The sequence below is a fragment of the Alligator mississippiensis genome, chromosome 11 (assembly GCF_030867095.1).
Source record: "Alligator mississippiensis isolate rAllMis1 chromosome 11, rAllMis1, whole genome shotgun sequence".
NCBI lineage: Eukaryota > Metazoa > Chordata > Crocodylia > Alligatoridae > Alligator > Alligator mississippiensis.
The window spans coordinates 32,182,416-32,199,215 of record NC_081834.1 but is presented as its reverse complement, the minus strand read 5'-3'; the positions used below and the strand labels follow the sequence as shown (position 1 = coordinate 32,199,215).

The 16,800-nt window shown below is 45.0% G+C and overlaps 1 protein-coding gene across 3 annotated transcripts in view; it reads left to right on the top strand.

Moving 5' to 3' along the window:
- Positions 1-16,800, top strand: part of TLN2 (talin 2) — a 391,556-nt gene that overhangs the window by 349,473 nt on the left and 25,283 nt on the right. For all 3 annotated transcript variants that reach the window (XM_059714785.1, XM_059714786.1, XM_059714784.1), the window contains exons 51-52: positions 1,880-1,987; positions 13,355-13,460. In XM_059714785.1, coding sequence (XP_059570768.1) covers positions 1,880-1,987; positions 13,355-13,460 — 214 coding nt within the window. The remainder of the gene's footprint in view (positions 1-1,879; positions 1,988-13,354; positions 13,461-16,800) is intronic.

Here is a 16,800-nt window from a genome sequence, read left to right as displayed (position 1 = left end):
CCCAGTCAGGCTTGTTCCCCACCCCCTTGTCAGCCAGCCCTCAGTGCTCCAGCTAGGGAGCAGAGGGGTAGAGGCCAGCCCTGCTCTCTGGAGCAGACGGCATAGGGTTATGATACGTCCGGGTTTTCCTGGACATGTCCTTTTTTGGCCGGCTGTGCTGCATCCAGGCAGGTTTTTTAAATGCAGGCAAAATGTTCAGGATTTCCACCCCAGTCTGTTTTCAAGATGGCTGCCACTAGGTAGAACTACCGATCCCAGAATATCTAGCACACAATCTGGAGCTGAGTTCTCAATCAAGATCCGAGTTTTCAGTTTATCGTGGAAAAACGTGGAAAACACAATACCACTTCAGCGAATAGGGACAGGGGGCAGGAGTTGCTGTGTTTCTGTGTGTGCATACAGGTATGGACAGCCAGGCAGGGTATGGGAGCTGCCCCAGCCAAGCACTTGGATACAAGTAGCTGAAAGGTGGGGGGGCTGTGTGTGTGTGTGTGTGTGTGTGTGTGTGTGTGTGTGTGTGCTTGGATACAAGTAGCTGAAAGGTGGGGGGGCTGTGTGTGTGTGTGTGTGTGTGTGCGCTTGGATACAAGTAGCTGAAAGGTGGGGGGGCTGTGTGTGTGTGTGTGTGTGTGTGTGTGTGTAGTGGGGCGCTGGGGCTACAGCAGGGCATGGGGGCTGGAGTGATGGGGTAGCAGGGAGCTGCGCAGCCCATCTGGTTGGGAGATGCTGCCCAGGGTGGAGGGTGCACAGGCCTCCCCTACCCCACCCTCCAGGCTGCGCGATGGTTGAACTTGCTCCACCACCACCCACAGGAGCCAGAGCTGCTGATGCAGCTGCCGCACTCACTCCAGCCTAGGACAGGACAGAGGGGAGTGGAGAATTTGGATTGGGACTGAGGGGCACCACCATGGGCAGGGGCAGGGCACTGGTATATCACTTGGGGCTGATCGGTACTACAAAGCAGCAGCGGGGGGGGACACAGCCACAGCCTGACCCACATCTTGTTGACCAAAGAGGGAAGAGGAGCTCTGGTTTTCTGGTTAAAAAAAAAAAAGTTAAAAAAAAAAAGAGTATTTCAAATTTATTTTATTATAATGATTGAGGTACTGGTAGGCTTCTATAAATAAATCAATATAACGTTGTGTTAAATTGACAACTAAATATATAGTAGTGTTTCAATTTAATCACGGGAAAATGCAGGTTTGGGGGGTTTTTAATCAGTGAATTCAGGTTTTTTATCAGACAATTTGCAATTTTTCAACAGAAAAAGAAAACCTGCTGCTTACTGTAGTGATAGAGCAGACATTGCATAAAGCAGGAGCACAGTCCGTCATCTGAATGGAACTTCAGCATTTACTTAATGTTTTTGTTTCTCATTAAATTTGAGGCAATGACACTTGTCATTTACTGTAACAGTTAGAAATGCCCCCGCCCCTACATCACCCCCACTTCTTTGTTCCCCAGACAGGTGTCCTCTTTTTTGGAACTGGAAATATGGTAACCCTAAGACAACACAACTCAGCCTAGGGCTGCAAAATGTTGGGATGCTGGAGGACTCTGGTTTAACTTGAACTAGGAAGGGGTCTGGGACAGAAGTTCCATAAACCGGTTTGACCCAAATCAGTTAAGTCTGATACTACATTGAACCAGGTTTATATACCAGTTTCATTCATTTTGAAACTGGCTTATGTACACTGAACTTACGTTCTGTTACAAGTTTAAACCAGTTTCTGATCACTTAAACTGGTTTATGTGTAACTTCTATCCCTAGCCTAAGAGAAATCACTTTTTTCTGTCCTTTTTGCATCTACTCTGACTTCCCCACCCCACCCCCCACTTTGAATAGTTTTTTAGCTTTAATATTGTTTTGTCTCTATAGCAAGCTTCATATCACCAAGATGTGAGTGAAGATGTTCGAGAGAGAGCACTGCGATTTGGAATAGAATGTACCTTGGGATACTTGGAACTCCTAGAGCACGTCCTCCTGGTAAGAAAGAGCCTGTATGTTTGTCTGTGGCAAGGCGATATATATTCAATCTCACTGAACTTTTTACATAACCATTGCTAGTGTTGACTTTCAATTAGCCTTCTTCAAGTTGGTGAGCAACTGTTAAAAAAGCTCACCATTTTCTGAACTGACGAAACAGTGGGAGAAGGGAACCTCGAAGCATTTACATCTAATTGTCTTCTAGCAGTTACGTTATCAGGAGGTAATGACAGCAGCAAGCCTTCAAGAATAGACCCTGACACAAAAATTAAAATAATGTATTGGTTTTTTCCTGCTGGTTCTTAGGGATGTAAATACCATTTAAAAATATTTGCTTAACCTCTAATTATATCAGTTTAACCATTAGCCCACAACACAGCAGCTCAGACACAGCTGCTGTTCCCAGTTCCCAGGGCCCTTTGACTGCAGGGGCAGGGGAAGGAGGCAAGCTCAGCCAGACAACACAGCCCACATGAAGCCCTGGGCTGAGAGGGAGGGAGAACCTGTGAACAAAGCAGCTAATTGCTTAACTGATGAATCATTAGACTGCTCCCTGTTTTCCTCTTAGGCTATGGGTCCAAGTCCCCACACCCCTCCTCGCTCCTCCCTCCCTCCTGCCTGCCCTGCTGCCTTCTGATTCCTGCTGGGGCACTGAGTGGCATTCCTTCCCCCCCTTCCCTACCAGACTGTGTGGGCCCTGAGCTAGAGGATAACCGGTAAGCTAACCGGTTATCACTGCACTTACTGGTTAATCGTTTAACCTTTCACACATCCCTACTGGCTCTCCCTTCTAGCCTGATGCACTAGAGTACACATCAATGACACAGTAGGCTTGTGAGGTTTGTTAGGAGAACATTACATTCGCATGTTTTTCTGTACCATCCCTAGTATCAGCAAAATAAGTCCCCAATCCCTCTCCAGCACCAACTTATGAAGTACTTCTAGGCTAGGGACAGACATTTAAAAAGCCTGAGCCTGAATTGATTCAATATTTGGAGGTTAGTCTAACCTGCAAAGCTTGTACTGATTTAATTCGAGAAATGCAGGCACATGTCTGCATTGGCTCAGGCTACAAGCTGGGGGGCGCTAGAGCAGCCCTCCCTTCCTGTCCACAGTGCTGAGCTGAGGGGTGGCAAGGCTAGGCCCCAGCAGGACACTCTGATTAGGGAGGGATTTAAACCCCCACCCTGGCCTGCACCATCTCAGGCTTTTCCCTGTTCACTGCTCAAGGGGCGGAAGTGTTGCCAGACCCCAGCTAGCACTCTGAGGCAAAGTGGCGTGTGCAGTGCATGCATCTTGATGATACTGAGCTTCTCTATCTCCCTCTCCCTGTCTGCAAACCTGACAGGGCTGCAAACCAGCAGGGGGGCTGATAAAACTACTGTGTTATCAGCAAACCACTGTGTCAGCCCATCAGCAACACAAAAGCCTCTCTCATTAGCTCAAGCTCTTCTTAAACAGCTTTTTCCAAGGAAGGAACAGAGGGACATTACCAACTGACCTCTTAATTAGCCCCAAAAAGGTCTAAGCCAGGGATGGGCAAAATACGGCCCGCAGGCCGGATCTATCCCGTGAGACCATTCTATCCAGCCTGCGGGGCCCCTAAAAAATTTAGAAAATTAATATTGATCTGTCCTTGGTTGGTGTCAAAAATGACAGAAACCAAGGACAGTAGGACCCAGGCTAAGCCCAGTGACCTCCTGCAACAGCAGGGCCCAACTAGCCCCGCCCCCCAGCCAGAAGCCATAGCAGAGGACCACGTGGCTGCCCTGCGCCGGAGACTCAGGTAAGTGGGGGAGGGAGGAGAGGGGGGAGCTGGCCCAGCTCCATAGAGCCCCTGCCAGCCGGAACCCTGTACTCCTGCTACCCTGCTCTGGGCCCCGCCAATGCTGGCCCCAGGACACTGGTGTGTGTCCCACGCTTCTGCTAGCTCCCACACCTGCTTGCTCCCAGTGCCCCCCCCCAGCCCCATAGTGCAGGCGGGGGGCAGCATGCAGCCCGGACCCCCGCCTTGCCAGCAGGGAAGGAACTGGTGCTGGGTGTGGGGAAAAGTGGCCCCTCCCCTGCCCTCTGGCCGGCACTCCCTGCTGCAGTCGCTCACAGCCTGTGTGGGGCTGTCCTGAGCAGACACAGGCAGCCCCACGTGGGCTGCGAGCAGCTGCAGTGCAGGGCGCCGACCACAGGGAGGGCGAGGGGCTGCTTTTCCCCCACACTCAGCACCAGCTTGTAACCCACCCCCACTGCCAGCCTGGGCCCTGTGCCAGCTCCGGGCTTGCCCATTAGGGCTGTGCCAGGGCAGCAGCAGCTGTGGCCTGCCCCCCACTTGCTGTGCCGGGCAGTGTTTGGTGCTGCACGCTGGGCCGCCAAGAGGCGACAGTGGCAAACACTCCCCAACATGGCAAGCAGGGGTCCGCAGCTGCTGCCACCACAGCACAGCCCCGACTGGCAAGCCTGGAGCCAGCACGGGGCCCAGGCTGGCAGCGGAGGCGGGTTACAAGCTGGTGCAGAGCGTGGGGAAAAGCATCCCCTTGCCCACCCCGTGGCCAGTGCCCCACGCTGCAGCCGCTCACAGCCCGCATGGGGCTGCCTGTGCCTGCTCAGGACAGTCCCATGTGAGCTGCGAGTGGCTGCAGCAGGAAGCATGGGCCACGGGGCGGGCGAGGGGCCACACTTAGCACCAGCTCGTTACCTGCCAGTGAGCATGGAGTTGGGGCTGCACGCTGCCCCCCACCTGTACCACGGGGCTGGGGGGCACTGTGAGTGAGCAGGTGCACAAGGCCCACACTGGTGTCCCAGGGCCAGGCACCAGCAGGGCCCAGAGCAGGGTGGCAGGAGTACAGGGTCCCGTCCGGCAGGGGCTCTATGAAGCCAGGCCAGCCCCCCTCTACCTGCTGGTGCAGCCCAGCCCAGCTCCACAGACCCCTGCCAGCCTGCACCCCGCTCTGGGTCCCACCAGTGCTGGCTCTGAGACATTGGTCCCAAGATAGTAACCAGGGGCAAGGCACCTGTCAAGGGGCGGGGCACCTGTCAAGGGGCGGGGCTACTCATACAGTCCTCGACAGCTTGTCAAAACTGGTTAAGCAGCCCTCCGCCCAAAATAATTGCCCACCCCTGGTCTAAGTGGACACTGTTCTGTCTGCCTGACCCAGTGAAATTAACCTCTCGGCATTAGCTAGCACCACATGCCTAGGGTCCCTGGGGCTGGGGGCTGTGCTGTGGGAGATGGGAGGGAGGGGGTAGACCCTGCTGTGCCTTCAGTTTCCCCCCAGAGCCCTGGCTAGGGAGGAGAGGGGCGGGGCCAGCCTGTTCTTTGGGGAGAGAGCACAGCTTAGCCCAGTCCAGCTGCAAAGCATCTGGAATGCTGGGGGAGTCTGGTTTAACTTAAACCGGGAAGGGGTCTGGAACAAACATTGCAGAAACCGGTCTGACACAAATCAGTTAAGTCTGATACTACATTCAACCAGGTTTATCTTAAACCAGTTTCAGCCATTTTGAAACTGGTTTATGTGCACTGATTATTGTTTCTTTGTTGATTTAATGAATGTATAGAACCCAGTGTGCAATAGGAACAAAAGTTTTTTAAAAATCTGTTTTCATGTTGATTTTGCAGCTGCCTCCCAGAAACTTCTGTTCAGTAGGTGGTTTGCTACACATTTAAGCAAGTTACCACAGGTCAAAAAAGTGCAAAACCAGGTTTAAATGATTATTGTATCATGTCCAGTTAAATTAAATTTATGACAGTGTGCTAAGAAAGTAGAAATAGAGGTACAATTGTGCTAAGGTTCATCACTAGCAAGAAAAATGGTGCAAGACAAATTATACTTGTTAGACTTCATTACTGGAACTTTCAAAGCAGGGAATAATTTACATTTAGGAGTCTAGCATATTTTTAGCGCAGAAGTATAGGGCGGGGGAGGAGAGATCATTTGTTATATTTGATCCACTCCTGAGCATTGCTACATCTGTCTCAACATCATATATCATAACACAGAAAAGACTAATCAAATTGCACTAGTTTTTATTCCTTATCCTTTGCCTCCTCCCTTCCCCCTTCTATTTCACCTTTTTGGACAGTCTTCCTTCTCTCTAACATATCTGCCCAGGAAAAATTCCCCAAAAGTGCTAACTGGCTTTAAAAATTAACTCAAACCATATAGTAGAGAAGTTGTAGTGTTCCAAGGACACACACACACAATAAAATTAGAGAGAATATAGTTTATGCAAAGATTGCTATGTAACATCACCATTTTCATTGTTTTCACTGCTTTGCTTTTATATGTTCTTTTTGCAAAAAGCATTGCATTCCAGTTCTGTGAAACAGACTCTGAACACCTTGGCACATGCAAGAAGGATCACTTTCTGAGGAGCTCTGTAATGGTTCATTCACTGCTTGTATGGCTAGCAGGGGTCAATGTAAGATCTTAAGATCTTCCCTGAGTAAACTGCCCCTAAAATTCTAACCAGTTGGAGTTGTAGCACAGAACAGGTGAAGACCACCTGCCTTTGCAGGGTTTGGGTTTATTTGTTTACTTGTTTAATTGAACATTCACTTGATGTAGACAGATCTTTACTAAGTAGTACCCTGCCTCAAATCTGCTTTCTTTGGATACAGTTATTCAAAAAGTGGTGGAAAGGCAAGTTTGGAGTTGGCTAGAGTCCACACACTTCCAGATCACTGTTAATCTGGTTTTAAGATGGTTTTATTAATTTGCAATCTAATAGTGTAGAGGTTAATTAGGATCAGACAAATCTGCCAGTTCGTCCATTAGCGGTTTCTGATATAATTGCTTAAAGTCCTGTGATTCTTGATGGCTGTGGAAAGGTCATTTATATGGGTCTGTGAACTTTGAGACAGACCCCTTCTAGCTACCCACCTCTGTGCAGGTGCAAGGTTTAGAAAGTGCCATAGACAGGATTGTATCTACCCAACAACTTACTCTGTGAAGAAACTACATAATGTAAAAAGCACAGAATTGACTTGGTTGCTCTGTACAAGCAAGAAGCTTTGAAGATCCTTTGGGCCACAATAAAATCCTAAATATTGCAGTCAAATGAGTTGCTAACTGGCCTAAAATAAACCAATTATGAGGTCTTGCCCCACTTTCCAGTGAATGTTTACACATAATTTTGGATGCAGATATGCAATATGATTACTGGAAAGTGAGTTTTTACTCTACAATAAGGTATTATAGCTTGTGACCAGCCCTCCACAGCTTGCTGCCTGCAGTAGGCACTGGATTGGCCACTGGGTACTGAAGAGCTAGTTTTCATAGAGCCAAATGGCTATCACAGAAGGAAATTGGCTAAGGGAATAGACAGGACACATTCCACACAGTCACTTTTCCTTTCAGTAAAGTTACTGCTTTACCTTGGATTAGAATGATTCTTCTATAATAAAGAGCGTAGTCCATCGGTCTGTCTGTCCATAATGTTCTTGGAGCACTCTGATTGGTTAGTGAAACAACCAATTAGAGTGCAGAGCACCGCAATGATGGCAGGGATGCAGGGGATGGGTGTGGGGGGCAAAGTCAACAGCGCTGGCCTCACCCCCCTGCTCCGTCCCCACCATCATGGCGGTGCTCTGCCACCTCCAAGGAGCAGGGCCGGGGGGATGAGGCCAGCGGCGCTGGAGGCGGCAGCAGCACAGGGTGCTGACAGAAAGGACAGCAGGGCAAGCTTGATGTCGTATATCTTGACTTCAAAAAAGCCTTCGATCTGGTATCCCATGATCACCTCTTGGCTAAACTGGCCAGTTGTGGCCTTTGGTCCACCACAATTCGCTGGCTGGGAAATTGGCTCCATGTTCAGACCCAGAGGATGGTGGTTGACAGAAGTCAATCGTTATGGTGCCCTGTGACCAGTGGGGTCCCGCGAGGCTCTGTCCTTGGACCCATATTGTTCAACATCTTCATTAATGATATGGACACTGGAGTCAGAAGCGGACTGGCCAAGTTCACTGATGACACCAAACTTTGGGGCAAAGCAGCCACACCTGAAGACAGGAGGGTGATCCAGGCTGACCTTCACAGGCTCAGGAAATGGGTGGATAAGAACCTGATGGTGTTTAACACCGAAAAATACAAGGTCCTCCACCTTGAGAGGAAAAACCTGCAGCATCCTTATAGGCTCGGCAGTGCTACGCTGGCTAGTACTACAGAAGAAAGAGACTTGGGGGTCATCATTGACCACAAGATGAACATGAGCCTGCAGTGCAATGCTGCAGCTAGTAAAGCAACCAAAACGCTGGCTTGCATCCATAGATGCTTCTCAAGCAAATCCCGGGACGTCGTTCTCCTCTTGTACTCGGCCTTGGTGAGGCTGCAGCTGGAGTACTGCCTCCAGTTTTGGGCTCCACAATTCAAAAAGGATGTGGAGAAACTTGAGAGAGTCCAGAGAAGAGCCACACACATGATCAGAGGTCAGGAAAACAGACCTTACGACGACAGGCTGAGATCTATGAGGCTCTTTAGCCTGGAAAAGCGCAGGCTCAGGGGTGATCTGATGGCCACCTATAAGTTTATCAGGGGTGACCATCAGTATCTGGGGGAATGTTTGTTCACCAGAGCGCCGCAAGGGATGATGAGGTCAAACGGTAATAAACTACTGCAAGACCATTTCAGGCTGGACATAAGGAAGAATTTCTTTACTGTCTGAGCCCCCAAGGTCTGGAATAGCCTGCTGTCGGAGGTGGTTCATGCACCTACATTGAACACCTTCAAGAGTAAATTGGATGCTTATCTTGCTGGAATCCTATGGCCCCAGCTGACTTCCTGCCCTTTGGGCGGGGGGCTGGACTCGATGATCTTCCGAGGTCCCTTCCAGCCCTAATGTCTATGAAATCTATGAAATCCCCCCCCCCCGCTCCCGGGAGGCGGTGGCAGCGCAGGATGGTGGCTAGCGGGGCTCCATCTCTACCTGCCCCCACTTCCCCCCTCCCATCATTCTTGACAGGCAGTTTGCTAGTTTACTACATAATAGAGCTCTGTGCCTTGTGTCCACTCCACTTTTATTACCTAGTAAATGTGTCATGTCCCTATTCTTAGTATTAAACGGTACCTCTTGAGAAGGTCAAAGACTGAACTACTTACTTGCTCCTTCAGATGGCCTCTCCGTGTGGGTCTTGAGGCAGACTGGCATGTATGAATCCTTCACTGTTATTTTTGTGCTGTATCTCTACTATGACAAATACAGGACTCCAGCCTTCAATACCTGTTGTGAGTGCTAAATTAACTTAGAAAAAGGTAGCTTGAAAACATATTTGCACCCACTCATTTAATTGCACCTTGTTGCCATCTTCAGGGGTAGAACTGATGTCACAATCTGTTTCTGCAGCAGAAAACACAGTGCTGTGCTGCAGTCAGGATTACGCCATATGTATTTTTGGAAATTTCAGCTGTGTGGGAAGGTTAGCTCTGAAAGATACAATGCTAGTCTGCTGTGTTGAAGGAGTCTCAAATAGACAAGCTGTGGTTATAATCACCATTGTTGCCAAAGGTATTCATTTTGTTAATATTGCAGCAGCTTGCTTAGCTATTGAAGATTCATGTACTTATATTTACTATGGAAACAGGACTCTTCAACCTTAGGCTCTTTGAATGTCCATAATTCATGTGATAGTTAAATACAACCTGGATGTCTCCGTCTTAGTAATTAGTGAAGAAATGGACTTCATTTCTACATTTGGTGTGCTGGTTTGTTTTTTTACTGCATAACTAGCCAGTGTTACAGAAATCATTTGCTAGGAGGAAAGCGGAGTATGTCTAGGTATCAACATTATATTGGGAGTTTCTCATACCTCTGAGCTAATGAAGCAAAGAAGATGTGCACTGTCAAATTTCCTTTAAATACTTATTAGTGGGTTTTATAAGGGCATTGTCAATGCAAGGATGCCCCACATCAGAGCCATTGCTTTTCAAAGTCCTTATAATCTGTACTGTCTAGGGACTTCTCCAGTCTCCTAGAAACATTCACTTTTTTGTACCACCTGGAAGTATAGTAGATGCTTCACTGAGCAAGCAGAAGATATGATCATTGCCTCAAGTAACTTTGGAAGACTGACTGGACTGACATTGAAATTACAATGCTATCTATTGATGAAGAACTGAAATGCACACTGTGAGTCTCAGTGTTTCAGCTGCAGCACTATCTCTAATATGAACAATTACTCCTGCTTTGCTTTGGAAAGCACATTTTCTTACACAGTCAAGATTTTCTCTGAAACAGTGATATAATTTGAGACAAGAGAAGACCTTTAGTTACCACTTGTATCCTTTTCCAGTGTGAAGTAAGAAGATCACTAGATCATGCTCAGGACATGGATAATTAATTAGTCAGTGCCTAGCATGCTATAAGTGTGACACTAAGAGGCCTCACTTCCACCAGTAAAACTTACAATCTTATCTCCTATTAAGTCAGGATGGATTCCAAAAGAACACTTACGAGTAAAAGTTACCATAGCGTTTTTCCTCTCAGTCCTAAAAGGTTCACTTGCTTTTTCCTGCAAATTCATTCCACAGTTCTTGGGTTCCAGTACTGAATTCTTTTTCCAAATAACTTATAGAATAGTAGTGTTGGAAGGGACTTTTAGGCCAGGTACAGACAACATACTTTTACCAGTGTAAGTGATTAGAAACCAGTCTATATCTCTCTATATCTCTAACAGAACAGAAGTTCAACATCCAAAACCAGTCTATGCCTGTAACAGAACAGAAGTTTGGCATGCATAGACTGATTTAAAAATGGCAGAATGTGGTCTAAGATTGGCCCTCCTCCTCCCATCCCCCAAGGGTGAATGTGTGTTCTGTTCACTACTGATCTGAACTATGCCACTTAAAGTAAACCACATAACTTAGATTCCTCCTTGGGCCTGTACTTAGCTCTAGAGGTCATCTGGTCCTATCTCCTGCTTTGAATGCAAGATCATCCCTGACTAAACCATCCTGGTCAAGTGTCTGTCTCACCTGCTCTTAAAAATGCCCAAGAGTGGAGATCCCACAACCTCACTATATATCCTGTTTCAGTGCTTAACCACCTGCATAGTGAGAAAGTTCCATAATATTCAACTTATATTTCCCCTGCTGCAGTTTGAGACCTGCTCCTAGTTCTATAGTCTGTGTCCATCCTCCATATAACAACCCTTCAGGTATTTGAAGACTGTTATAAAAAAATACCCTCCCCCCCAGTCTTCTAGGCTAGGGGCAAACATTTAAAAAGCCCAAGTCTGAATCGATTCAATCATTGCAGATAAGTCTGACCTGCAGAGATTGAACTGATTTGTAAGTGGATAAATATTCATGTTTGATTCAGGAAATTCAGGCATATGCCTGCAATGGCTCAGGCTAGAGGGTGGGGGGTGGTAGAGTGAGCCCTCCCTTCCTTTCTGGGATGCTGAGCTGAAGGGGGGCATGGTCAGGCCCCTTAGAGAGGGGTTTAAGCCCCAACCCTAGCCTCCACAGTCCCTAGCCAGGGTGTCTGGAGGGAGTAGGGGAAGCAGCCCTAACCAGGCTTTTCCCCTGCTTGCCACTCAAGGGGCAGGGAGTGTTGCCAGCCCCCAGTTAGCACTCTGAGGCTAGTGTGGGGAGGGGAGAGGGAGGACTGCTTGTTTGGACTGCATGCATCTGTTGATGGTACTGAGGTTTTTGATCTCCATCTCCCTGCTTCTTACTGTCTGCAGCAAACTGACAGCACTCACAGGTCCCACGCATTGCAAACCAGGTCATTTCTCACACTTCTCTCTGTCCCCTATTGAACACTGACAGATTGTGGGCTTTGAAGCAAGCCAGCAGCCAGCAGGGAGCTTATCAGAATACCAAGCTTTATCAACCCATCAAGGAAACAAAAGCCCCTCTCTCATTAGTTCAAACTCTTCTTGAATGGCTTTTTGCAAGGCATTTGCAAGGAAAAACGGAGGGATATTACCAGCTGACCTGCTGATTTATTCCAAAAAGCCTTATGCAGACACTGTTCTGTCTGCCTTTATTCCAGTAAAATTGGAGACACACAGAGACACCCCTCAGCATTAGCTAGTATGGGGATGGTGTGACTGTGACCAGATGCTGGCTGGGCACTATGCTGCTGGGGTCTGTGCTGTGGGAGAGGGAGGGGAACGGGGATCCCTGCTTGATCAGTGAGTGGCATTGGGGGGTGGGGGGGCAGGGGAGGGAGTCAGACAGATGCTGCTGTGCCCCTGCCAGGCAGACGCCAGCTACAGTCTCCACCTCCTTCTGAGCCAGCCAGAGCTCTGACTAAGGAGGGGAGGGGTGTGCCAGCCCCGCTTTCTGGAGCAGACAGCCCAGCCCCGGGCTGAAAAGCATATTGGGATGCTGAGGGACTCTGATTTAACTCGAACCAGGAAGGGGTCTGGGACAGAAGTTCCATAAACCAGTTTGACCCAAATCAGTTAAGTCTGATACTACATTCAGCTAGGTTTATCTTAAACCAGTTTTGGCCATTTTGAAATTGGTTTATGTGCCATGAACTTAGGTTTAGTTACAGGTTTAAACCAGTTTCTGATCACTTAAACTGGTTTATATGCTACTTGTGTCCCTAGCCCTACAGACTAAACAATCTTAGATCTTTTAGCCCTCCCTTACAAGTTTTGTTTTCCAGGCTTATAATCATTTTTGTTGCTTTCTGATGGACTCTTTCTAATTTGTCCACATCTTCGTTGAAGTCCGGGGCCCAAAACTGAATGCAGTACTCTGGATACTGGAGTACTTAATTCTTTTTTACCTGCTTATAACTTCTGCTAGCCATTATAGTAAAAATTAGTGTCATTTTCCCAAACCTTGCTTTCTGATGTGATTCTTGTTTTGCTGTTCTTTTTTATCTCCCAGTGTATCTGCCTGCTGCACTGCTGAGGTAATGGGTAGTGTAGTGTTAAAAGATTATTCAGCAGACCAAAAGGAAAAGAGAAAGATTGGATGCTGGTGAATCTTTGTAACAAGGATAATTGGAAGAACAATTACAGTAGTGGTAGTTGAAAACATTATTTTTCCATTCTTGCTATATGTTTCCAAAATGAAAATATGGAATGATGTCTTTACCTTATTTACCCTTTAATTAGGGAAAATGTTCTTTATTAATAATATTGAAGCAGTTGCACGTGTGTCAGGTTTGAGGACCTCCATACATAACTTCATAATATCAGGCAGTATTATTTTTCTGGTATAGATGATATAGCTTACACAATCTAATAGCTATTTAGATTGGACTTTTATTTTAAAAGTCGGGTTTTCCTGTAGACTGTTTTCCGTAGCCTTACATTAGACTTTCACATATGTGCACATGCAGCACTTGTACAGAATTTGAGCTTGAATTCTCTGCAGCATTGAATCCTGTAATTTATAATTAATTTGTATCTTATAGATTCTTCAGAAACCAACCCCAGAGCTGAAGCATCAGTTGGCTGCCTTCTCAAAACGGGTTGCTGGTGCTGTTACAGAGCTTATCCAATCAGCAGAAGCAATGAAAGGTGAGTCTTGACAACATGTGCATTCCAGAGGCATCAAGAGACATAAATATTACCTACATTTTTTCATAATTTGGTTTTAGTATTTAAAAATCTTGCCTTTCGCCAAGCCCTAAATCTCCTGATGGAGCTTAAGTTCAAACCATTTTCCATTGAGCTCTTATTCTTCAGCACTGGATTGTATCATGGTCACAAGTATTATCAACACCAGCAAATAACCCTGCATAATAATTCTTTAACATAAGCTGAAACCTGGTGCTCTTGGACCTCAGGGAACTGCAGTCAGATCCAGTGATGGGACAAGACCGCCAGAGTCTGTATTTGTCCCCTCAAAACACGGTGTTTTCTCAGAGCTAATAGACATCTTGGTAAAGATCTTATCCAGAGGGCACCATGAAATGTTTTAGTGAGAGACTATTCCTGTAATGAAGCATAGGAAGCTAGGAATTAACAAAGGTACAGCACTCCCAGAACAGTTCCACTGTGCATGACCTGCTGATGCGCCCATTCTGATGATGGTTCCCTTTTAGAGGTGAAGAAACCTTTCAAACCCATGCAGCTACAGTATGTGGTCTGCAAAAATCTATCACGTATTTCTCTAATATCTTTTCTATGGCTCCCTAGAAGCTTTCCCTTTCATGAAATCAGTCACAAGTTATGTGTGAACTATTCAGAAGGCACAAAAACAGAAAACAAAGTACAATTCAAGTCCCAACAATCTATCAGTAGGATGGCAATTGGTCCTTCTCATTAGAGTTCACATCCACTCTCCCATGTTAATGCTAACACTGTGTCCAGAGCATGCGTAACCCTAACATATGGACCCTTCAGCAACCCATGACTGTATTAAGACTGACAAGTCAGTGGTGAATCAAAGAAATAAAAGGAAATTAAGGTTTGAATGAGAGAGAGAAATTGCAGCAAAAATGCAGTGGGTGTTTTTGAAGGATGTGATCCGTGTGTGTGTGTGTGTGTGTGTGTGTGAGAGAAAACATTGTATATAAAGCATATTTAATTGTTTAGACTGGCTTCTTATATTGCATTTATATGTCATGGAAGAATAACAGCATTTAAAATGCTTATCACTTAATTGAATTTACAACTGATTTTACTGTCTAAATTTTCATGCAGCAATGTGGACACACTCCTAAGACCATAACTTTCACTAAATGAGTATAGTAAATAAGGTGAATGAGATTCTGGGGGAGGAATTATAAATCCATGGAAAATTGCTTATTAAGATGGGGAGATATTACTCTATAATTGATACAGTAAATTTTGGTACAAAACGTATTGAAAATTCTAGTTCAACAAACATTTCTGTAACTGACAAATAGGCACAGAAATATTCTGATATTATGGCCAACAAATTATTCCATTAGTTCAATTCAGTTGCAAAGGTGTAGTCAATTCTTGTTAGTAAACAGTATCTAATCTATACTTGTGTGGTTACCCTGTCCTAAGTCTGACATTTAATTGTTTTAATTTTTGTTTAATCCTTTACAGATATTCATAAGCTGCAAAGGACCATTATAATAGTCTGATCTGGCCTGCTGTATTATACAGGTCACAGAGCTTCCATTTATAAATTCTTGTTTCCACTATAAGCATAAAAAAAGGTCCAATCTTGAAAATGTCCAGGGATGGACAATCTTCCCAAAACTTTGGAGTTGTTCCAATGGTTTCTCATATTTACTTTTGTAAACTTACACCTTATTTCTACATTGAAGAGAGCTTTTTGTTAAGATTCTGTTCTGAAGACATAGTTATCCTTTCCCTTTCTTTTTTAAGCTGAACAAACCCTAGGAGCTCCATCACTGTGAGCCACATCTTCTAGTCTTTTAATAATTCTTGTGACTCTTCTTTGAAGTCTTTACAATTTTTCAGTAGGCTTTTTGAATTGTGGACACCAGAACTGGATACAGCACTTAGTGGTCATTCTGATGCAGAATGCAAATGTAATAAAACCATCCCCACTCCTGCTTGAGATTCCTTGTTTGTATATCCAAGGATTACTTTATGCCTTTTGGACACAGTTGTGCTGGGAACTTCTGTTTAGCTGATTATTCACCATGACCTCAAGTTCTTTTTCAGAGTTGCTGCTTCCCAAGAGAGTTCCCCATCCAGTAAATAAGGCCAGCATTATTTGTTCCCACATGTATGACTTTACATATGGTCATACTCGGACACAAATTATCAGCTTTCACCCAGCTTACCGTGCAGTCTAGATTGCACTGTATAGGTGAACGGTCCTCCACATTATCTATCACTCCATCAATCTTTGTCTCCTTTGTGTACTCTGTTACTATTTTAAGTGGTTTTTCCCCAGGTTGTAATAAAAATGTAAAATAGTGTAAAGTTAAGAAACAATTTCTAGCGGACATAACTAGGAAGAAGCATGTTCAGTGATGATTGTCTATTTACAACTATATTTTGTGACATCAGCCAATTTATAATTCATTTATCTTGTGCCATTTTGATTTTGCATTATTTTAAAATGTCATATGGCAGCAAGACCAATGCCTTACAGAAGCTTCGAAGTTAGTTTGACAACATGCATTTTCAGTAAATCCACGTTGACTGACATTCATTTCTTGCTCCCTTTTAATTCTTTATTAACTGAGTCATATATCAGCTGTTCTATTATTTTGCTCACAATCAGTGTTACACTGAAAGGCCTATTATCCTTGCATTGTCCAATTTATTATTTTAAATGTTGGCACAACATTGGCTTTCTCCCAGTATTCTGGTGTTCCAAGGCTTATTGAAAATCGTCATTTGTGGTCTGGAATACTCCTCTTCCAAAACTCTCAGAAGCAAATTATTTGAACCTGCAGATTTAAATTTATTAGCTGCCTTGTGAGTTAGAAGGAGAAGTATTTTATCATCATCATATGACATAACTTTTTTTTCACAAACAGAACTAAAATATGTATTGAACACTGCTGTCTTTTCAGTTGGCTTTATACCATCTCCACTTACTAATAAGCCAATACTATTGTTAGAGTTCTTCATGTTCTAATATGCTTTTTGAAAACCTTTGCCTTCTTGTCCTGAGCTCTAATAGAAAGTGATTTCTCTGTGTCCTTTTGATTATCTTAGCAATTTTCTGCACTTCCTCACTTTTGATTCATGTTTATTAGTATCAGCTTTACTTTTTCCCTTAATTCAATTTTTATTCCTGATTTTTTTCTTCTCAGTCAGGCTTCTGCATTTTTCTGTTTCAGATTATGGTGTTTTGAGCATTTGATATAAATATTTCTAAGAAGTTTCCAATTAGCAATAATATTTTTATGTTTACATTCTTTTTCTCAGCCAGTTAATCTAATTGTTTTCAGCTTTG